This window comes from Cygnus atratus, chromosome 16 (assembly GCF_013377495.2).
Source record: "Cygnus atratus isolate AKBS03 ecotype Queensland, Australia chromosome 16, CAtr_DNAZoo_HiC_assembly, whole genome shotgun sequence".
Classification (NCBI taxonomy): Eukaryota; Metazoa; Chordata; class Aves; order Anseriformes; family Anatidae; genus Cygnus; species Cygnus atratus.
Genome location: NC_066377.1, coordinates 1882662 through 1904604, shown reverse-complemented (window position 1 = coordinate 1904604; position 21943 = coordinate 1882662). Strand labels below are relative to the sequence as shown.

Here is a 21943-nt window from a genome sequence, read left to right as displayed (position 1 = left end):
TCTCTGCGCCGCAGAGGCCCAGGAGTCCTTACAAAACAGCGCCCAGCTGGAGCGAGGCCCGCGGCCGGCACCGGGGCCGGGGCTGCGTCCTCGTCCCGTGGCACCGCGCGTCGTGGCGGGGTGCTGGCGGCAAGGAGGGGACGTCCCCGGCATGGGGAGGGACGGGGGCAGTGGGAGGGATGGGGGCTGCGGGAGCCCCGCTCCTGGCTCTGCAATGGGTGCCCTTGGAGCGGGCGTTGGGTGCCCCCGGTGAGGCTCCTGTGTCCCCACGGCGGTTGCAGAAGGGACCTGATGGCAGCGCACCAGCACCTCCAACCCGTTTGCTCCTTTTTAGCCCCTCCAGCTGGTGCTTGCCTGTTTCTGAATTATTTTTCATCGTAATACCCTGTTAGTGACTCACGTTCAGCACACAGAGCCTGGCTGGGGAATAGAAAAGGGGTCCGGGCTGCCCAAAGACGATGTTTCCGCAGCGGTTCCCAAAAGTGGGTTCCTGCCCACGGGGCTGGGAGGCAGCACGGTGCTGGGGGAGCCGGGGCTGCTGCAGCCATCCCCAGATCAACGCTGGATCTTCGGCAGAGTTGGGCCCCAGTTCGTTAATTTATTGTGAAAATTAGGCAGCGGCTCCACAGCAGGCAGCAGCAGCTGCAGGGGCACCCTGAAGAGTGGCACACGATGTGGCACCGCTACCACCACGCGTCCCCAAACCCACTGGGGGCCATTGACCGGGGCATTTTTGGAGACCGAGCGCGTCGGTGGCACAGGAGATGCCCAGGCACGGGTGGAGGTGCCACCCCACGTGGACGCGGGGACACCTGGGCCACTCGCCCCGCGCCGAGGGCTGCCGAGGGCAGCGGAGCCGAATTTCGCGGCTGGGGGGGAAGGGTGTGATGGGTCACTCTGGAAGAGGCTGAGACTCCTCCTCTGCGTGGAGGAAGACAAAGAATGGAAGCGGCTGCACATTGCAACACATCCCCAGCGAGCACAATGGAAATGCCATCCTCCTTCTTGTGAAACAGAAACCTCATATGATCTCGCTGAGGGCTGGAGACGCTCTTGTAGGTCTGGCCGGGATGGTTTTCCACACGCAGGGGAAGGGGGCAGTGGGGACTCTGCACGCTCCTGCTCCGAGAGAGCTGCCCTCTGCCACCGCGGCACGAGGAGGAGGCAGGGGGTTCCCACTGCTGACTTCATCCCTCCTCCTCCTCCTCCTCTCTGCCCCCAGCCCACCCTCGGTGCCCAGCTCTCCCTGCCACCCGCATGCGGTGCCAAAACACCCCTGCTCCCTCCCCGGCACACCAAAACGCCAGCGCACAGCCGGAGGCACGCGCACCCCTGCAGCCCCCTCCCGCCCCTCCGGCTGCGCTCGAGGGCTTGTAAATAAACTTCTTTCTCCCTTTATGCTCTTGACCTGAGATTTAATTAGACCCCCGCTTCCTGCCTATATGAAAAATCACTTCCCCGAGCAGGTGGCTCCGATACCACCGGGGCTGTTGTTGTGTTTTTTCTCGGGGGTGGGGGGAAAGGTGGTAAATGGGGGGAAGAGTTTGTTGTTTATTTTTGTATTTACAAAGCGCAGCTTTTTCCTGGTGCCGGGCATCGGAAGAGGGGCAGGATGTGACCTTCATCCATCTCCTCCTCGCTCACACAATGCGGCCGCGAGCGCCGTGGGCCGCCACCGGCATTGTCCCCGCAGCAGCGGGCACCTCCCGCCCCGCGCCGCCGGCACCTGGCGCCCGCCGGCACCGCCGCCACCCCCAGCTGGGCCCCGCCATCGCACACATGCACAGCAAAACAGAAAAAAAAAAAAAAAAAGAAAAAGAAAAAAAAGAGCAAGGTTGCAGATTTCCTCTCTGGAAAACAACCGGGAGCGCCGAGCGAGGCGTCGGCGTGGGAAGGAGGGAGCAGAGCACCGGCGTTCCCTCCGAAGCGCAGCGCCGGTGAGGGGGGCTCCGGTTGTCACCCTCGTGGTGCTGCAGTGAGGATGCTGTGTGTGCAGTGATCTGTCGTGCATCCCACGGGTTGTCCTGTCCATCGAGGCACCATGTCCTTCTGTCTGTCCTGGGAGCCTTCCCCTCCACCAGGACCCCGCAGGATAGGGCCAGAGTGTGCAGCCCACTCCTGCGCCCCGCGGAAGGGGCGGACGTGCCTTTTTTTCCTCGTGCACGGGACAAACGCACCTCTGGCCCGTGGTGGCTGCAGCCCTGCACGCACATCCCAGCCATGATCCCCCAGAGACCGCCACATCTGTCTTCCCCATGAGCTGATGGCAAACAGAGGTCCTGGGGGGGCACCCAGCGGGCGAGGTGCCACCCAAATCCCAGCGGGGACATCCAAAGAGGACGCACTGCGCCCAGGACACCACTCCCAGCACCCGCTGCTCCTCCAGCCCTTGGGGCCAGCTCAGCCCTCAGAGCATCCCCATCCCTGGGGAGCCACCGGCAGGGCCAGGGGGCCGTCGGCAGCCGGGCAGAGCAGCTGGTAGCCGGCTCCTGTCGCCACACGGGCTGCACAAGCTGCTCGCCAGAGCGGCTCTGCGGAGCAGCTGGCCTCGGCGCGGGGCTCGCGCTGCCCGGCCTTCCCCCGCGCCAAACGTGGGACGGATTAAGGCGTAATGAAGTGAAATCTGCCTCCTTTTATTATTCTAAATAAACACCACTATATAGACATATGTACTGGTGTTTAATTTGGGGAGAGAACTGCACTGACCCTGCTTGCAGCCTTTTTTTCGCGAGTTAGCGTCTGGTTCGCCGGGCTTTGCGGCGACAAAGAAGGGACCTGGAGCAGCAGGTAGCTGATGCCAGGGAGATCCTGTGCCATGCCCAGGCCCACAACAAGGGACAAAACTTTGACGTGACCCCCAGGAACACCACCACTTCCATGCTACTTGCTCTCCACACTGGCACCCCGAATAAATAAGAATTTGCTGCAGTATTTTACAGAGCCAAAGGGGTTTTCACCCAAGGGCAGCTTCCCAAGCTGGTCCCTCCATGTGCAAAGCCCCAGCACGGCTGAGCTGAGCTCCAGAGCAGCCCCAGACCCTGGCCAGCCCTTCCGAGGGCTTTGCTGGGGCTCGAGCAGGATCTGGCATGGTGGGGCTGAGCCCCTGACAATCTGCAGCACTGCAGCGTGCCCCATCCCTGCTGCGGCCGGGCCCCCGCGGTGTGGCCGCGCTTGCAGGAGCCCCGCGCGGAGGAGCAGCGCCCGCGGAGCGAGCTGGCACGGGGCTCGCATTGCTCAACGCCGAGCTCAAAGCCTCGCCCCAGCGGCAACAAAACGCGGCCACTGCTGCAGCAGAGAGTGGTGCCAGCGCGGGCACGGCACAGCACGGCATGGCAGTGCCCTCCCGCAGCCAAGCTCGCAGAAATGCCCCCCAGCACCTCGGGGGAGAGCCGAGCCTTTCAAAGCAGGGTGGGTTCATTCCCAAATTCAGCCTTTAACTCGCCAGCATCCCCCCAGTCTCACCAGCAGACCGGCCCCGATCCTGCGGGGAGCGGAGCAGGTGCAGCCCAGCTGGGCGCAGCGCCCATCGCCCCGCTCCGAGCCCCCCGGCCCCTCGGCTCGGACCCCCCCGGGACCCCCAGCCACCAGCCCCGGCCGGCCACGGGCGCCCACCTGGGAGCGGAGCGGGGCGGGTGGCGCGCTCGCACACGCGCTGCTCGGCACAGTTGGTTATCGTTACATTTGGCATCAGTCGCTTCCATTCGGCTCAATAGGGGAGGGAGAGAGAAAAAGGAAAACTCAGCTCAAGGCGATTTAATAAGTTCAGCGTTACGAGCTGGGGAAAAGCTGTGGAACACACAAGTGGTAACGCAGGATTAATCTTTCCTTTAGTCTTGGGAATTATGTTTTCATTAATCCTAATTTTTCCAGATGTTTCACTCCTTATACCAGGGTCTTCAAAGCCTCTGTGGCTGCAAATTCTAATGAAGCCATGAGAACATTTTAAAGAGAAAGATTCAAAGCTTAAATTGCTTCCTTTTTTTTTTTTTTTTTCTTCTTTCTCTCTCTTTTTTTTTTTTTTTTTTTTTTTCTTTTTTCCCCCCTCGTTGGGCTGTTGGGGAGCGCATGTGTGTGCGGTCCCAGCGCCTCCACATGTTGTGTTACACAATGTGCTAACAAGATGGAGAAGGCCACTCAGGCCGCGTGATGCGGGTGTGACGTCTATTCCTTTTTGTCCCCGGGCAGAGCCCCCGCTCGCGAGGGGTTTGGGGGGGGGGGGGGGAGAACGATGGGACTGGCCACCTGCCCGGCTCCGGCAGCCGCACCGCGAGCGCCCGGCTCCGTGGGTCAGAACCATCCGGTTGCTTTTAACGGCTCGCGGCCGCCGCCGCCGGCATCGCCGGGATGGAATCGAGGGGCGGGGGGCAGGGGGGGGGGGAAAAAAAGGGATGGGTTAGAAAACAGGCGTGTGTTTGTGGAGGAGCTACAGGGGCTCGGAGCTGGATGGGGAGGGAGCGGGGAGCTGGGCGGCAGAGCTCCGTGGGAAATGGGGCTTTTGGGGTGCCCATGGGGAGAGGGCTGACACCAAGGAGAGTGTGGAAAATGGGTGGGGGGGACCAGCAGCCCTTCCCCTCCGTGCTGTGCCTCAGCTGGGAATCCTCTGGCAGCCCCATGGAGATGAAGCCGGAGCCCCCACTCCCTCCTGCCCAAGCAGAGGGGTCCCCAGCACCCACCCCCGGGTGCCAGAGCATCACCACGGGGCAGGAGGGGGACCCGATCCCAGCCCCCCGATGCCATCAAGGTTCCCAACCCCTGAGGCTCCTCCAGGCAGCCCGAGCCCGGCGCAGCTGCAGGATCCGGCCGCCACCGCCCGGCACGGCTGGGCTGAGCATCCCCTCCCGGCTGAGCCCCGCCGGCAGCGCTGGGCTCGGGCGCAGGACGCGCTGCCGCGTGTGACGCAGGAGGTCAGACAAGACGATCGGAACAATCCTCCTGGTCTCCAGCGCCCTGGATTCAGATCCATGTACTTATATGGCCTGCAAAATGCGGTGGGAGTATGACCAACGTCTGGAAATCCAGATATGACTAGATCCCTTCATTAGTAATTTCTTGTACATGACTTTCTAGACCATAGGGATTTGTTAAATTTGCAGGAGTGTTTTCTCACAGTGCCATGGACTGGCTGTTGCCAGCATATATTGGCTCGGATCTGTCAGATCCTGTTGCCTTATATGACCCGCAGTTAATTCAGCTTTTCTTTGTATCCAGCCCTCAGCAGGGAACTCCTCGAGCAGTCTCAGCGTGGCTCATGCTAAAATGGTTCCCCAGCCCTCCTGCCATAAAACAACTGCCCACACAGTGAAAGGGGGACGTGGGGGGTGGAATTCAATGGTCCCCTCCCCGCCGCCCCGGCCCTCTCCAGATGCTTCCTCCGTCCCCAGGCCCTGCTCCTTCGGTGCCGAACAAAAACTCCCCGGTGCCCGCGGAGGGTTTCTGGAGGGACCGGACTTTCCCCACCGCGGGGACCGCGGCTTCCCGCGGGCGCACCCAGCTCCCCCGAGTTAATCATTGGCCGCCCTTGCTCCGCGGGGCCGGGGGTGCCGTGGGGCAGGGGGACTTTCGCCTTCCCCGCTGACCTCCTGGAACTTCGACCTTCCTTTATGGGGGCCATAAAGGTTATTCTTTAACCTGCGCCCCGCCGGGGTCCCTCGCTGTCTGCGGTGGGGTCCTTGGCCTGGGCGGCAGCTGGGCAGCACTGCTCTTCGCCCTCGTCTGCTTTTGGAAGCAGGGAGGCTAAATGGGGTGGCTCCTCTACTGATGGAGGTGTTGGGATACCAAACAGCTTGGCAAAGGAATTTGCTGATGGCTGCCCTTGGCTTTTGCACCTCCAGGAACCCACGTGCACATCCCAAATCCCCAGACGCCGCCAGGGCAAGATTTCCAGGTGGAAAAGGGCAGGCACCCAAGGGCACAGCACCCTGACCCACCAGCCCCGGGGCAGGCACCAGCTTCAGCACCTGCCAGCTCCATCCCGCTGAGCCTGCAGTTCCCTATCAGCCACAGAAGGAGATAAGGAGCTGTCACCTCCCCAACCAGCTCCGGGCACAGAGCCTGGCAGCCTGACCCCCGTGCCAGGTTCCCCGAGTGCACCCACATGCTGTTTATGGACCCGGCAGAGCCTCCCGTGCCAACCCCGCGCCTCCACACCTTGCCACGGGCACCAGCCAGATCCAGAAGGGCTTTTCCTCTCGAACTTCCCCTTATCTCCTCCACACACCATGGTGCTTTGGCAGCACTAAGACACTCTGGAGATGTGTTCTTCCTGCAGCACACCCCTCACAGAAGGCTCTTTGTTGTGATTCCAAAACCTTTAAAACTCTCCGCTTTTTAAATATCTGTTCAAACCCTGCTTTCCTTCTGTGCAGCTTTTCCTATCAGCGTTTTATTCAGCCCTGCCCTAAAAAAGCCCTGAACGAAGGTGCTTCTGCTTGTTGCAAGCCTTCACGGTGCCACTGAAAACCCCAAACCAAACCCCACGGTTCCCGGCCAGGGGCAGTTGGCAGCAGCAAGCTGAGGTCACTGTGCCACCACGGCCCGCAGCTCCAGCCAGGGATCAGGATTTATCTTAAACACGACGAGCTAACGAGTTTTTCACTGTGTCGAGCCATCCCATTGAAAATCCCACTGGAGGGCTGATGTGGCATGCGATGGGTACAGCACACACCCGGTATGTAATGCAATGGGGTCAGCAGGGCTGAAATTGCCTTTCTTTCCCCTTTTTGCATCGGCAGGGGGTGGGGGAGGATGAGGCATCCCCTGTGCCCCACCAGCGCAGGATGAGGCTGAGGGTGGGAGCTCAGCCCATGTTTGCTGGGGGGAGGCGGGCGAGAGCATCCTGCTGTGCTCCCCGGCTCCACCGCATCCCCCACCGGCACTTGGGGACACCGGAGCGAGCCCAACGGGGACCTCAGCCCCATGTGTCCCTGGGGTCCCGGTGGTGGCATTCGCCTGCTCTGGCCACATGGCAGGGACAAGCATGGGGGCCTCTGTGTGATGAAGCATCCCCGGGTCCCATCCCGCAAAACCTTTGGGGTTTTTCTTTGCCCCTCTCCCGTGGAGAGAGGCGGCTCGGCACGATGCAACCCCATCGCAAGGCCCAGCGGCGCTTCCTTCAAAGCACCTCCTCCTCCTATACGTTGCCCTGATTTCCAGCATCTTTCTGTTGAAAAATGGCAGGGGAGGGTTTGGCAAAGGAGCCTCGCGCAGATTATTCAACAATTGTTTCCCATTTTGCGCCCTCGCCTGCCTCATCCTCCAGTAACAATGACGAAGAGCGGCGTGGAGCCAGCGCCCGCGGCAGGGGTGTTGAGATCAGGGACAGCACAAAAATATCTTCTCTCTGGAACAAATATTTACCAACCCTTCTGCCTTTTGTTCTTGTGGTTCTCATATTTTTTTTCCAGACATTCACTGGCAAAATGTCACATTAAACAGCAACCCAGAAACTTCGGGGTAGCTGCTTGGCTGCTCTGGGCTTTGTTTTTCTCGCGCGCTAATTGTTAATGAATTTCCAGCCATTCAAGCCAACACAAACCTGTGAGAAAATGATCTTTTCGGCCTGATTTCGGAGCTTTATGGGGCTTTGCGGAGGCCGGGCAGTTGCCGAGCAAAGCGCACATCATCCCCAAGCCATGCATGGCGCTGCCTTGGGTTGCGATGGGTCGGGAGCCGTCCCCGGCCGGCCAGAGGCAGCGCGGGAGCCTTGGCAGAGCTCATCCGCCTCCTGCAGTGTGCCCGCGTGGGCCCCCAGCCCTGATGTGGCACCGAGCACCCGTGGGACCCTCCCCGGCCTCGGCCCCGGGGCTCAGCACAGCTCCGAGCCGCTGCTGTGGGGTTTGGAGCGGTCCCGCTGTGGGAGCAGGGGCTGCAGAGGGGGGGGGAAGTGGGCGCACGCCGCGGTGCCCCCCTCATCCCCAACATTGCTGCCGGCCCCGCGGGCTCCTCCGCCACCCCTCAGCAGGCTTTTCCTCTTTTTCTCTCTCTTTTTAAAATCCTAAAAGCCTCGCGCCCGCTTTTTATGGTCGCCAAACAAGAGCACACGGGCAATGTCTGAGCATTGCTTTGAAGGAGGGGATGGGGGGATAAAAGTCTCCTCTTCTGGGACATCAACCCTCATCCTCAGTTAAAAATTAACCGTGGCCATAAAATCCCCAAGGTAGCAGCAGAGCACGGCTCACCCCACGAGCGCTCCCGGCACGGCCGGGCTGCCATCCCCTGCCCTGTGGCCACTGTCCCCTCCTGTGCCATCCCCTGCACCGTGGCACCACGGTCACCGATCCCTCCTGCCACATCTGAGGATGGCCACACCACCCCCCTCCAGCACCCGCCGCCTCCTGCCCCTCTCCCTGGGGCTCTTCCAGGGCGCCCTGCTGCTCTTCTTCGCCCTCTTCGTCACCTACGACGAGCCCTCGGCCGTGGCCACAGAGGCAGAGGATGGCATCCGGGCTGCCGAGCAGCTCCCCAGCATCTTCCCCCTCTTCCAGGACATCCAGGTGATGCTGGCGGTGGGGCTGGGGCTCCTGCTGGCCTTCCTGCCCCGCTACGGGCTCAGCGCCCTCGCCCACAATTTCCTCCTGCTCAACTTCTCCACGCAGTGGGCGCTGCTGCTGCAGGGCTTGCGCCACCGCTACCGCCATGGCGAGGTCCGCCTGGGTCTCCACAACGTCCTCGCCGCCGAGTTCGCCGCCGTCACCGTGCTCATCTCGGTCGGGGCTGTCCTGGGCAGGACGAGCCCCTGCCAGCTCCTCGCCGTGGCTTTCTGCGAGGTCCCTGTCTACCTCGCGAGCGAGTGGCTCATCGTCACCCAGCTGGGCGTCCGCGACGTGGGAGGCACCATCACCATCCACGTCTTCGCCTGCTATTTCGGCCTCGGCGTGTCCAAGGCTCTGTTTGGGACGCAGAGGCGGCCGGCGCATCCCAAGGAGACCCCAACGCCCCGATCTGACCTCCTGGCCCTGGTGGGGACGCTCACCCTCTGGGTTTTCTGGCCCAGCTTCGTGGCCGCCCCGTGCCAGCCGGGTGATGCCCAGCACCGGGCCATCCTGAACACCCTCCTGGCCCTCAGCGCCAGCGCCGTCACCACCGTGGTGGCCTCCAGCCTGCTGGAGAGTGGCGGCAAGCTCAGCCCGGGCCACCTGCAGAACGGCAGCCTGGCCGGCGGGGTGGCCATCGGCGCGCTGGCCGACATGCCCATCACACCGGCGGCCTCCCTGGCCCTGGGCAGCCTCTCCTCGCTCGTCTGCCTGCTCGGCTTCCGATTCCTCACCCCGCTCCTGGCGAGGAGGCTGGCTCTGCACGACCAGTGCGGCATCCACAACCTCCACGGCTTGCCGGGCATCCTCGGCGCAGCGGCCAGCGCCGTGGCCGTCCTGGTGGTCTCCAAGGACACCAATAGGTGCCAGCTCTCCCACGTCGATGGCAATGGGCTGGCGGAGGACCAGGGGGGCTGCGGTGGTGGCAGGCAGGCGCTGTGGCAAGTGGCAGGGCTGGCTGCGGCCCTTGGAGGCTCGCTGCTCAGCGGGATGCTCGCCGGCGCCGTGCTGCGCCTGCCCTGCCTGGCCCCGCCGCCTGAGCCGCTTTGCTTCGAGGACTCGCTGAATTTCAGGATCCAGGGGCAGGCCGAGAGCCCAGGGATGGGGGACGCCACCGAGGAAGTGGCCCTGAAGGAGCGGGTGTAGGCACCTGGTTCGGGATGTTTCCAGAGCCCGGTGCCCTCTCGTGCCAAACGCCCGGCGTCGGGGCAGTGCCGCAGCGTGCGTCCCTTCAACACCCCGAGGCTGCAGGTCCCTTCCTCTGCCCCTGGCCAGCCCTAGGAACTGACCATCCATCTCCACAGACAAGGAAATGACCTGCTTGGGGTTTATCTCCCAGGATGGATCTCCCCTGCATGCTGGCCCGGGATAGCAAACATCCCCCTGCTATGTCCAACTTCTCCACCGCGTCACTCCTGCCTCGCCGGCTGCCCCAGCTGCAAGCCCAGGGCTGGGAACAGCAGTGGGGTGAAGAGGAAATGACCACAAGCAAGGGATTTTGAAGGGATTTTATCACCTGTGCCGCACTGGACAATCTAACCTCTGCCAGGTCTCGCTAGGCGAATTGCAGCAGATACCTCCCTTTTTCACCACAACGGCAATGAGGCCTGAGCAAGGAGAGGGGCTCAGAGAGCCAGGACGCACAGAGCACCCACACCCCATGGCACCCATTTCCAGCCCCAAAACCAGGCCTGGGAGAGCAGGAAGGCAGCGAGGGGGCTAGGGGAGCTGGGGGACCCTGAGGAAAAGCAGCAGCCCCATCCCACATGGCAGGGAGCAAGCCAATGCCACCCCACTGAGGACAAAGCCAGCAGCCCATCGCTCACAAGCAGCAAGCCGCGAGCGCGGGGCCGCATCCTGCCCGGAAAGCACCATGATTCAGAGCCCCCCCAGCTCCGTGAGTCACCGTGCCCCTGCTCCGCGCCTCGTCCGATCCTGCTGCCACGCAGACAACGCTGGCGATGCTCGTGGGGGGCAAGGGCAGCAAAAAGCCCCCCCGCCACTCGCTGCAGGGACGGGGGCTCTGGGCACGGCGGCCCTGCGCACGGAGCCGCACGGAGCAGGGCTCGGCGGTGCTGGATCCCCTCTGCCTGGCGCGGCCCCAGGCGGAGCCGACACCAAGATCGAGGCTGGGGAATTCGTCCTCCAATAATCACAAACAGGCTCGGGAGCCCGGGCGTGTTTGGTTAATTGTTAGAATAAAATATTGTTCAGCTCTGACAAAGGAATCCTGCCCCGCAGCCCGGCGCGGCAGAACAATGGGCCCCGGCGGAGGGTGCCGCGGGCCGAGCAGCGGGGCCGGGGGGCGGCGGGAGGCAGTGAGGCCCCGAGCCCAGCCACGGCATCCCACCGGCATCCCACCGGCATCGCCGGCCCCACGGAGGTGTGCGTGGCGGGGGCACAGAGGGGAGCTGGGGGCAACCGGGCCCCTTGCCGCCATCCGGCTCCCGCTGGGCGTCGAGGGCCGCCGGAGCCAGCGCCGTCCCACGGAGCCGCGGTGCCACCGGGGCCCGGGTGGGCTGCCGCTTGTTTCAGGGCGAGCCGGGGCTCCCGCTGAGCTCGGCATCCCATTGCTGCTCTCTTCCCCCCGTGCCGGGGCCTGCGGGCTGCACCGCGTGGCTCTGGCTCCGGCGGGGCAGGGAGGAGGGTGCAGGCACCCTCGGGGAGCTGCCACGGGGAGGAATCGTGCAGGCACACGGCGATGTGTGCACACACACACGGCCCAGAAGCTGCAGACCCCCTCGCCCATCACACAGACAACGGCACGGTGGTGCAGAGCCCCCCCCTCTCCTCTCCGTACTCGGGGTTTTGCACGCTTTGGGCCGCCCAGCCCCCTCGCTAAGGCTCCCCCCGGGACGCCCCCCAGCCCTGAGTTGCTTCCCAGCGTCACCCAGCCCTTCCCTGCGAGGATTCAGCCTCCTGCAGAGCAGCTCAGCACTGCGGGTGCTGCTCCACCAGCACGGCCCCAGCACCCATGGGGCTGCAGCAGCGTGCCGGGGAGCTGGCAGTGGGGCCACGGGCTGGGGGGGCACGGGGAGGGGAGCATCCGGAGCTGGGCCTGGGCACACCCCGCTGCTTGGTGGCACGTCCTCGCACGGGCACGCAGTGGCACAATCTGGTCGGCAGATGCCTCCGAAACCAGCAAGAGGCTGGGAAGCTGGGGTTGAGGGGTGGGGGGGGGCTGCCCTTCCCCGCTGCGGGACCCCGGTGTTGTTTGTCAGTGTTTCCAGCACTGTGTTGCTCCCTCGAGGGCTCACCGTGCTGCTTGTCACGGCACCGCATGTCCCACCGATGTCCCGCACCTCCAGCCCACAGCCTCCATGCGGGACCTGGGCTCAGGATCTTGGCATCCCATGGCCGGGGGAGCCGGGACCCACCTGGGCAATGGCACGGCTTCGTGCGGCCCCAATCCCGGCTGTCCCCGTCCCCGAGGACCGGCTGTCCTCCAGCTGGAGCCGGGCAGAGATGCCGCTGGGTGTGCCGCCCCGAGCCCAGCTCTCCCTGCTCCTCCAAAACAGCCGCTCTCCAAAGGATGGAGCAGTAAAATATTAACCAGAGCCCCTAGCGTTTATCACACCGTAAATCTGGGCTTTCAACAGCTTTACGATGCTGCAGGGAGATGGGAGAGAACAAAACGCTGTTCTTCTTAGTCAGACACAGGCTGCGTGTGCCAGTGCCCCCAGCGCTCGCTCTGTGCCCGCGCTCGGGGGCTGCGAGGGGCCGGCACCCCCAGCCTCGGCCCCCCGAGCCCCAGCCTGGGTCGTGGTGCAGACAAGGACCGAAACAGGGCACGGCTTTCCTGATCGCCAGCGAGGCAGCTGCTGGTGCTAGGACGAGGACGGCTCTGCTCCATCCCAGGGACAGCCACATTTTGGTGGGACGTGGCACTGCAAAGGGGCAGGGGCGAAAAGCGCCCCCCCCACCATCAGCTCTGCAGGAGCACAACAGCCACCATCCTGGGTGATGCTGTGTCCTGGGTGATGCTGCTTTTTGTGTTTTGTTTTTTTTTTTTTTTTTCCCCTCTCCCAGCTCAGCCCACAGCCAGGTCCGGGCCGCAGCGCGCTGCTCCGGGATCAAGGAGCACCCCGTCTCCGCGGCCCCGCGCCCTGACCCCGATTCCCGGGCGGTGATTGCAAAACAAGAGGCGAAGGGAGGAAGCCGTGGCCGCGCTGTTTGTGGGGCGGTCGGACGCATCTGGCAAGGCGATCACAGCCGGCGGCCCCGGGCACGCACACACCTGCGGCACGGCGGGCGGGAGCGTGGCACGCGCGTGCGAGGACGCAGCAAAACCCACGCGTGCATCCTCACGGCACGGGGCGCAGCCCCCCAAAAGTGGGGTGCAAGCAGAGGGCTGTGCACCCTTTTCTTGCATCCCAAATCTGGGGGGGGGGGGGGGGGGGGGGGGGCTGTGGGGATGTGCGCCGGGCTCTCGCCGTGCGCCCGCCTGCCCCGAGCGAGGCGGGGGCTGGCGCGGTGCCGACAGGATGCCCAGCGGCTGGCACCGCGCGGGGCGGCCGCGGAGGCCGGAGGGAGGCCGGGAGGGAAGGAGGGAGGGAGGGAAGGAGGGAGGCAGCTCGGTGGCGGCTGCTGGAGCCACATCAGAGCAGCCCCCCCGGAGCAGCCGGGAGCGTGTGGTGCTGCCCTCGAAGGAAATGCGCTCACTCCCATGTGCTGCACACTTGGGTTTGCCTCGCTGCTATTTTTATTTGACTTTTCAGGCCCGTTTCCTTTTTCCGGCTGTTTTGCTGTGATTCCACCGAAGCTTCGACCTCGCTTTTCCCCTCCCTCCCTTTAGCCTCTTCCTTCACTCTTTCCTTCCTTTCCATGCACTCATTCCTGCCGCCGCACCGGGCTCCCTCTCCCCCCGCCGCCGGAGATCGCGGCAAGCTCGCGAACACCCCAAACACCCCCTGCACGTGCTGCCACGGCCAGAGGCACCGCTGCTCACCTCCTGCCACCACCCCAAGCCAGGAAAATGATGCAAAACCACCAGCACCGGGCACAAACCCCCCCTTTCCCAACCTGCAGAAGCAGCCGGAGCAGCTGCACCCATCCCCTGCAGCTGGGTCCGGGTACCCCGGGGGTGATTTCCAGCACCAGCTCCTCACTCCTAGGAAAGGGGCCGGTTACAGCTCTGTTTTACCTGGGAACGTGCTGACAGATCGCGGGGGGGGGGGGGTCCCTTTGCTCCAGTCTTGATGCAGAAATGGCAGTGAATCACCCAAGACATGGTCCTGTTTGCAACGGGGCACGGGCGTTGCTGTCGCCCCGGCCGTGCCGTGCCGCGTTCCCGCGGCACGGCACGGCCAGGGCGGCAGCAACGCCCGTGGCAGGACCCCCCAACCCCATCCTTGGGGAAAAAAAAAAAGTGGTCCCAGCCCCGGCTGCAACCCATCATCCGAAAAAAAAAAAAAAAAAAAAAAAAAAGAAACTAAAAAACAGGAAAATTGCTCGTTCAGGGGGTCTGTGAGTCACGCTGGTGGGCAACCACGCGGAGCAGGGGGCGCAGGGTTATTTTGGGAGGTTTGGCGGGGTGTTGTTACACGTGGGGGTGGTTGGGTTGTTTTTTTTTTAATTATTATCGTTATTTATTCTCTTTCCTCTCTTTAACCTGATTAAAACCACTGTCCGCATTTGATCTTTTGTTTAGGAAAACAAGGAGGGGGGGGGGGGGGATAAGAGGGAAAAAAAAAAAAGAAAATCCCAGCGCAAAGCCGCCCAGGGAGGCAGCAGAAAGGGCACGAGCAAAACAAGGCAGCGCTTGGGCGCAGCGAGCTGGGGGCTCTGCGTGAGTCCCTTCCCCGAGCACCCCGGGGACCACCCGAGGAGGAGGATGGGGCTGGGAGGAAGGGGCCCAGGCCAGCACCGGGCCGGGGAGGAGCGTGGCACCGGCGCTGTGGTGGGGAAAAGCAGGGCTGGCGTCACCCTGTCTCATGCCAGGCTGGGACAGCACCTCCCAGGGCCGGATCCTGCTCAACACCCAGCCTGACCCCACTAAAGCAAGGCCCAATTTGCGCCCCCAAAGCAAAATCCCGCTCCTTTCCCATTAAACCAGGGGCAGCGGCGTGCCGGGGGACCCCTCTCCCACCCCCCAGCAATGCAGCCCCCCGGCTCCGCTCCAATCCCAGAGGCAGGGCAGGGGGCACAGCCCCCAGACCCCCCCCTTCTCTCCCCAGTTTTCCCTTCCCTGCCTCCCCCCGTGGCCCACAGCCGCTTGCAGCCCCCGCGAAGCCCCCAGCAAAGCGCCCCCATCCCCTGCCGTGCGCACGGAGGGGCCCCCCCGGCCGGGCCACCCGCAGCCCCGGGGGACACGGAGGTGGGGGGGGGGGGACCCGAAGCGTTTTGGGGCCGGGGGATGGTTGCGGGGCCGCGACCCGCAGCCCGCTGCTGCCACCTCGTGTCCGCGCCGCAGCCGGGAGCGGGGATGGGGAAACTGAGGCAGGGCGCACAGCACCGCTGGGTGACCCGAACCCGGGCACCCCCACCGAGCAAAAGAGGGGCAGGATGGGGCCCCAAGGGGACCCCCGGGAGCACCGTGACCCCCCCCCCCCCCACACACAGGCACAGGGCAAGGCACCAGAGAAAGCAGCCGGGAGGGCTGCGAGGGAAGGAGAGGATTTATTTCTGGCTTCCCACGGTTTGGAAGCGGGTCCCTTGGGGCTGGGCTCAACCCTGGTGGTGCTGGGTTCCCCCCAGCCCTGGTGCTCAGCTCGGAGGCCAAACCTCTGCCTCCAAGCAGCCAGAGCTGCACCGAGGCTCTGACCATGCCTGGGGGGGGGGGGGGGTTCAGTGTTTGCATTGTGCCAGGGCAGCAGCTCACGCTGGCACCCTGCAGGCACCCTGGGCACCCTCAGCCACCTGCGGGTGCGTAGAAGTCCAGTGCCAGCAGAAGGCTCAGCCCCATGGCCCAGTTTGTCCTCTTTGGGTCCAGAAAAGCAACCATTGTCCCCAAAAAAGCAGCAGGTGATGCAGGGTCAGGAGCATCACAGAAATCCACGTCTCTCTCCTCTTTTTTCTGTGCTTCCCCTTCTTCTTCCCCCAGCTTGGGGTTGCCCAGCTGGCTGCTGCAGCCACCCCCTACAGCACCCACCCCGTGCAGCGGGGCCAGTCCCTGGGGTACCGCTTGAAACAAGGGGATGAATTAAATTCGGGCCCCCCCCCGGTACCCCCTCAGCTGACTTCGGGGTTGAATTTCCCCCAGGTCCCAAAACAAGGCGCCGTTAGCCACGAAACCAGAGCGCACGCCCCTGCGGTCCCCCTGGCCGCGGGGACGAGGTGAGGGGAGGTCCCCGAGGCAGCCTAGGAGCCCCGGTGGGGCACGTGCAGGGCGTAGAGCTTCTCCCAGCACGTCGCCAGCCGCTGCGCCTTCCTCGCGATCTCCTTCAGCTGCTTCCTCCTGCGGCGGGGCTGTGCCGGGGCACGGGGTGGGCTCTGCTGTTGGGGGTGCCAAGGGGGCGAGAAACGTCCCCACCAGGCAGCCGTTAGACACGGGGACAGCAGCCGCCGCCAGGCCCCTGAGCCCCAGGAGAGGACACAAACCCCACGCACGTGAGGTTTGGAGCTGCAGGCTGCCCAAGCCACCCACAGCCACAGTGAGGACGTGCCCCATGGGCACAGGTCCCTAGGGTGGAGTTAGGGACCCCCCCAGCCTGCAGCACCCACCCCGGACACCCCTTAGCACATCCACGTGCACGGCAGAAGGTGGTTTTCCAGCATCCCCAGACTGCATCCAGGAAGGGTTAACCCCAGCTGATTTCCCCACAATGGCAGGGAGATGCCCCCAGCTGCACTGTGCCATCCCGGGGCTTCCCCGCTGATTAATTGGTTAATGAGTTGTTTGGTTAATGAGTTGTTTGGGCAGGAGAGCCTCCAGGCTGGGGTTTCCCCAGCAGTTCCCCAGCAGAGCCCCGGGGACGCCCAGGCTGGCGCCCTGGGGAGAAATCCCAGTTCTTGCCCATGAGCAGCTGGGCATGAGAGCAGAACGGCTCCCGTCGTGACTCCCCACGTGCAGCCAGGGAACTGGGAGCTACTGGGGAGACTGGGAAGGGGCAGGGCTCCCACCTTGCCGATTTTCCTGCAGTTCTCCCTGAGCACGAACTCGGTGTTCCTGGCCACCTTCCACACCGCCACCTCCTCGGGGCCACGCAGGGTGCCGCCCGCCACGTCCCGCAGGGACATGCTGATGTTGTAGATGGCCAGCAGGATCTTCTGGTCCTGGGGGGGGGGGGAGTAGAGGGGAGAGCAGCCCCGGGCGGGGAGGGGGCTCGACAGCTCCTCAGGGGGCTCAGCCCGCACAAATCCCCAGCCCTGGGTGCTCACCTTGTCCGAACGGCAAGCCAGCCCTGCCCGGCTGCTCCTCTCCGCTGAGCCGCTCAGGTTTTTCTGGAGAAATAAAATAACGAGGGAAATAACACAACGAGGGCATCAGGCACCCTAAAGCGCTTTTAAAAGGGCTTTATAAAAGGGGCCGCATCCAGCTCGCCAGCACCCCCGGGAGCACCGGGCGGCCCCTGCTCACCAGGTTCTGGATCTCGTGGAAGATGACGGCGCGGTACTGCCGCAGGATTTTGGCGATGCTGCACCTCTTGCCCCGGCCCAGCACGGCGACGAGCAGGAGCAGCAGCACAGCGCAGGAAAGCGCCCTGGGGAGAATCTGTGCAGGGAAGGGCTCAGCGTCAGCCGGGGGGGGGGGGGTGGGACACGGGGGGGGGTATGCAGGGAGGGTCGGGGCTCTGCTTTCAGCTCCTTGCCACGGGCATCAGGCAGAGCTGCCCCTGTGGATGCAGGAGAAGGGGGAGCAGCTGTGTCCTGGGGGCAGACACCCCCCAGCAGAGCTATCTCCTCCGGAGCCAAGCCCCCATGGGACTGTTCCAGTTCCAGCCCAGTCCGAGCAGCGCTGCCCTGGGAGGATGCTGAGCCCCCCCCCGCCCTGGTACCAGCAGCCAGGTGCTCGGCACAGAGATGGGGCAGGGGAGCTCCGTGCATCCGTAGGGTCTGTCCCCATGCCCGGCTGCCCCAGTGGGGACCCCGGGGGCTCTCCCCAGGTCCCCAAATCCAGGCCCTCAAGCACCAAAGATCAAAGGGAGCTGCCAGAGACCCGCTCTGCCCTTTGGAGAGGAACAGGAGGCGTGCAGCTGCCTGCTTCCCTAGCGCAGCTCCGAGCAAACAGCTTCAGGCCCCCTTGGGAAGATGCCCCCTGCAATTCCACAAACCCCAGAGCAAGGACGCGGCCGTCCTGCCCCGGGATGGCTGCTCGGCATTTCTCCAAGCCCCCACATGGCCCCGTCTTGTCCCTGCCTTGGGTGCCCTGCTATGAGCCCCGGCCAGCAGCAGCACAGCCGCCTGCTCTCGCCAGCACATCCCCGCAGCCTCCCAGCCCCAAGGCTTCCCGGCAGCCCCGAGCCAGCCCCGGCGGAGCGGGGAAACCCAAAGGCTGACATCTGAGCCCGGCGGGGAGAAGCTTGGCAGCACTGGGCGGGGGCGCCCGGACCCTCCGAGGGACGAGTTGAGGCGCTTTGGAGAGAAGCCAGCGCAGCCTCAGGTGACCGGGACCGGGGATATTTGAGCAGTCCCCCGGCAGCGGGGTGAGGATGGGAAGAGGATGGGAAGCCCCACGCATGCTGCAGCTGCCGGGAAAGAAGCCCAGCAGATCTCCTCCCCTGCACACTGCTGCGAGATGGCACGGCACCGGGCCCCAGGCTGGCACCAGGGGGTTTCTATCAGCTCCCGTTCGCAGTGAGAGTCCAACTCCCTCCACCTTTCCCCCCCCCCCCCCCCCCCCCCCCAGCTCCAAGCATCAGGTCTGGGCAAGCAGAAAGCAGCTCAGCACCTTTCGAAAACAGCTGCTGTGCTCAGGCAGAGCGCGCACAAGAAGGAAAGGGCCGGCAGCTTCCAAGCTCACGGCTCCCAGGAGCTGACCAGGTGGCTTCCAGCCATGGGGGGATTTCATCTGCGGGTCAGGGCTTTCCCGCCCCCACCCCCCTCCTTTCTGGATCTCTGAGCTCTCTGCCCCAAGGCGCTGCTCACACCTCGGTGGGTTTGCTGCCGTCCCAAACGTCTGGTTCTTGGGCTTGGCTTTTGGCTCAGGAGCACCAGCCGGCTCCCTCGCTGAAGCCCAAGCCCAGGCAGATGCCACCCGTCCTGCCCCGTGGTGGAAACCTGGGGGTTTGTTTGCAAAGCCTGCGTCTGCTCCACGCTCCCCACTCGATAAAGGGCTGTCCCTGGCTCCAAAGGGCGAGGAAACCTGTCCCCACCCTCCTGCTCCCGAGGCTCAGCAGGACGGGGAGCTCAACGCCCCGCTGCAAACCCAGCACGATGCCAGGCTGTGAACCCAGGGGCATCACCCTGGAGCAGGCGCACACACGAGGATATCAGCAATTCCACACACAACCAGTACAAATCCCAGCGGGCTCCTTCAGCGCTCACAATCGATGCACACCTCGCAGGATTCTGGTGCTGGGCTCCATCCCTGGGAACCAGGAAGGGCAGGGGAAGAGCCGCTCCGTGCTGCAAAGCTGGCCAAGAGATTTTGCCCAGAGATGATTCAGCACAGAACCAGGAGCGTAATTCCTCGGGGACACAAAGGAGAAGGCTGCTTCCCCGGGGACACCCCGACCAAAGTCTAAGGGTTGCTCTCAGGAAGCCTGTGCCGCCAGGAAGACAAGGCCACGCAGTTTTACTCAAAGCACTAAGCCAGGAATGACTTCCCTGAAGTGCCTTATTGAACAACTGGGACCGAATTCCAGGAGCAAGCACACCATCTGCAGCATTTCCAGGCAGCCGATGGCACCGGGATCTCAGCCCCTAGCACGGGAGGAAGCGCGGCCAGTGGCTGAAAACCTCAGCGAGGCGCCGGGGCAGGAGCCAGGAGGGCGCCGTGGGTGTTTCCACCGCCCCCATACAGAGCAGGGGGACCGGAGAGGGACAGGGTGGGGAGATAAAGCCCACGAACCCAAATCTGTGCTCTGCTCCCCTCCTCCAGGATGGGGGAAAGTTCCAGGATGAGGGAAATGAGGTGTGCTGCCGATTTAGGGTCACCCCACCTCCCCTCGCCCCCATGCCCACGGCAGGAGGGTCGGGCTGGGCACGGCGCTGGCTGCCCCGGGGTCGGGCTCGTCCCCTCCGGCTGGCAGGGAAAAAGGAGCTGGGGAGCACGGCTGCAGGGCTGCACGGTGTCAGGCACCTGGCAAGGAAAGCTAATCCCTTCCCCGGCTCTAATCCTCCGACAAATACCGGGAGATAAGGGAAATCACCTCTAGCGATAGAGCAGCTCCCGGTGGCACCGTGCTGGGCTCGGCCACCTGAGCTGCAAGGCGCAGGCGCTGGGGTCCCCAGGCCCCCCCAGCCAGGTGGTCCCGGTCCCTACCCCTTACACCCTCCTCCTCCAAAGGGGCCCTGATACTGCCCAGGGTCCACAACAGACCACAGCACCGGGCAGGAGCAGAGCGGCCGCCCTACACCTCAGGACCAGTGACACTTTTGGGACCAGCGACGCGTCCGTCCCCACGTCCGTCCCCACGTCCAAGCCCCGGCCCAGCCCTCCCAAGCACTTCCACGCCCTCCCGGCCAGACCAGCACCTTCCCCACCAGCTCTGACCTCCATCCCCACCAGATCCAGGTCCTATCCTGACCCTGGTCCCATCCTGACTGCTCTGAGCCCCCTTGGGGCCAGACCACCCCCACCCCGACCGGTCCGAGCCCCATTGTGGTCCCTAGCCCGACTGCTCCAAGCCCTGTCCTGGGCAGACCAACACCAACCGCGTCCCGACACTTCCCAAACCCCATCCCAACCCAAGACCCAACCTACCCCATCCCGACAGCTCCCCCACCCCAATCCCACTGGTGCGGGGGCTCCGGGTCCATCTCCCCCAGCCCCAGCACACTCACCATGGAGCCGCGCAGGCACTGGGGGCCCCCAGCCCGGCCCCCCGCTGCGTCCCGCTCCGCCGCCGCGCTGGGGCTCGCGGTTTGAACTTGGCTCCACGCGCGGGGCCGCGGTGGGAGGGGACGGGCCCGGCCCCATAAGGCGGGGGGGGGGGGCACCGCTGGGCCCAGCCCCGGCTGCCCGCTGTCTCCCCGCAGCATCGCCCAGGACCCCGCAGGATGGAGCCCCCCCAACCAGCCCCGCTACGAGCGGGAGCTGCTGGGCGAGCGCAGAAGCCGGGGAAGGAAAGGAGCGAGCTGCGGGCTCGGAGAGGAGCTGGCGGCGGCAAACCAAGCGTCCTGCTCCTGCCGAGAAGCCGTGCCTGTAGGGTCAGGGTACAAGAGGCTCCCTCTTCCTTGAAGGGCCCGAACGGGGCTCGCAGAGAAAGCGCTGCGTGGGCTCAGCCCCGCGGAGGCCGGGAGGGAGACACGGCCCCGTGCGGGAGCAGGGCAGCGCTGCGGGAATACGCTGAAGCCCAGGAACAGAGGCCACCGTCAGCATTATTAGCATTTCCTTAATTATCATCTTTCTAAATCCACGGGCTGCTGCTAGCCCTGGGTAGCACCTGTGGCTGCACACCGCAGGTGGTGGCTGAAGTGACTGTCCCTGGAGAAGGCGGTGGGACACCGCTCAAATACCCGCACGCACGCAGCGTTCCCGTGCTCTCAGCCAAACTGCTCCTCCCGCTCCCCCCCGAGTTTTAGGGGCGCATCGCCCTTAGCACACAAGCCCAGGCAGGGAAAACAAAGCCCTGACTCGCCGTCGCTTTCACACAGGATGCGCTGAGAGACAGCCTCACATGCGAGACTCCGCTAGTGTGAGATGAAACAAAGAGCTGAAGAATCCGACTTTTCTCAGCTTGGCAAGTGTGAGCAGGAGGCATCTGAGCAGGCAAATGTTCCATCAGGCAACGTGGGAACCACAGCATATACAAGAGCATACCGCTGAAGACAGGACCCATATAACTTCTTTACTGAGCTCTATATATAGTTAAATTTTGTAGGTGCCGTAATCCATTTGAAAACACAAAGCCATCTCCAAACGCTAAAAGGCTCTAAAGATGGATGATCCCTCTTTTTTTTTCTTTTTGAAAAAGAGAACAGAATCTAAAAACCCCAGGCCACAGAACAGGGAAGGCTGCAGATGCAAGGAACAGGTGGTAAAAGGAATCGGGTGCTGCACAGCAGCAGTGCAGGTGCAGGTCCCCTGGCCCAGGGCTTCCAGCCCATCCCAGGAAAACCACCTCTCCTCTCACCAGCCACAAGAATCAACCCTGCCAGTGCCTCCCTTGCCTGTTCTCAGTTTCTGGGCACTTGGGTAGCCTCTGCCCAAGAAATCCTTAAATACAATGCTGCCACCTGAAAGGGGCAGGGAAAGTGCACTGATCCTGACCAGCACACAAAGCGTTTAACGTTAGGGAGGTGCTCCAAACGCTTCACAACTCAGGAGTTTCTCCAGCAAAAGCCATACCACTGTGGTTCCAACCATC

General features: G+C 63.8%; 2 protein-coding genes across 2 annotated transcripts; one reads left to right on the top strand and one right to left on the bottom strand.

The window, feature by feature from the left end:
• The first annotated feature begins 8297 nt into the window (after positions 1-8297).
• Positions 8298-9677, top strand: LOC118248989 (ammonium transporter Rh type B-like). The gene is made up of 2 exons (XM_035548492.1): positions 8298-9371; positions 9402-9677. The coding sequence occupies exons 1-2, from the start codon at positions 8298-8300 to the stop codon at positions 9675-9677; spliced, it is 1350 nt and encodes a 449-aa protein (XP_035404385.1).
• Positions 9678-15830: 6153 nt separating this feature from the next.
• On the bottom strand, positions 15831-18467 carry C16H20orf204 (chromosome 16 C20orf204 homolog). The gene is made up of 5 exons (XM_050714079.1): positions 18450-18467; positions 17050-17184; positions 16851-16913; positions 16593-16745; positions 15831-15962 (listed from the first exon to the last, which is right to left on the bottom strand). The coding sequence occupies exons 1-5, from the start codon at positions 18465-18467 to the stop codon at positions 15831-15833; spliced, it is 501 nt and encodes a 166-aa protein (XP_050570036.1).
• Between the last annotated feature and the right edge of the window lie 3476 nt (positions 18468-21943).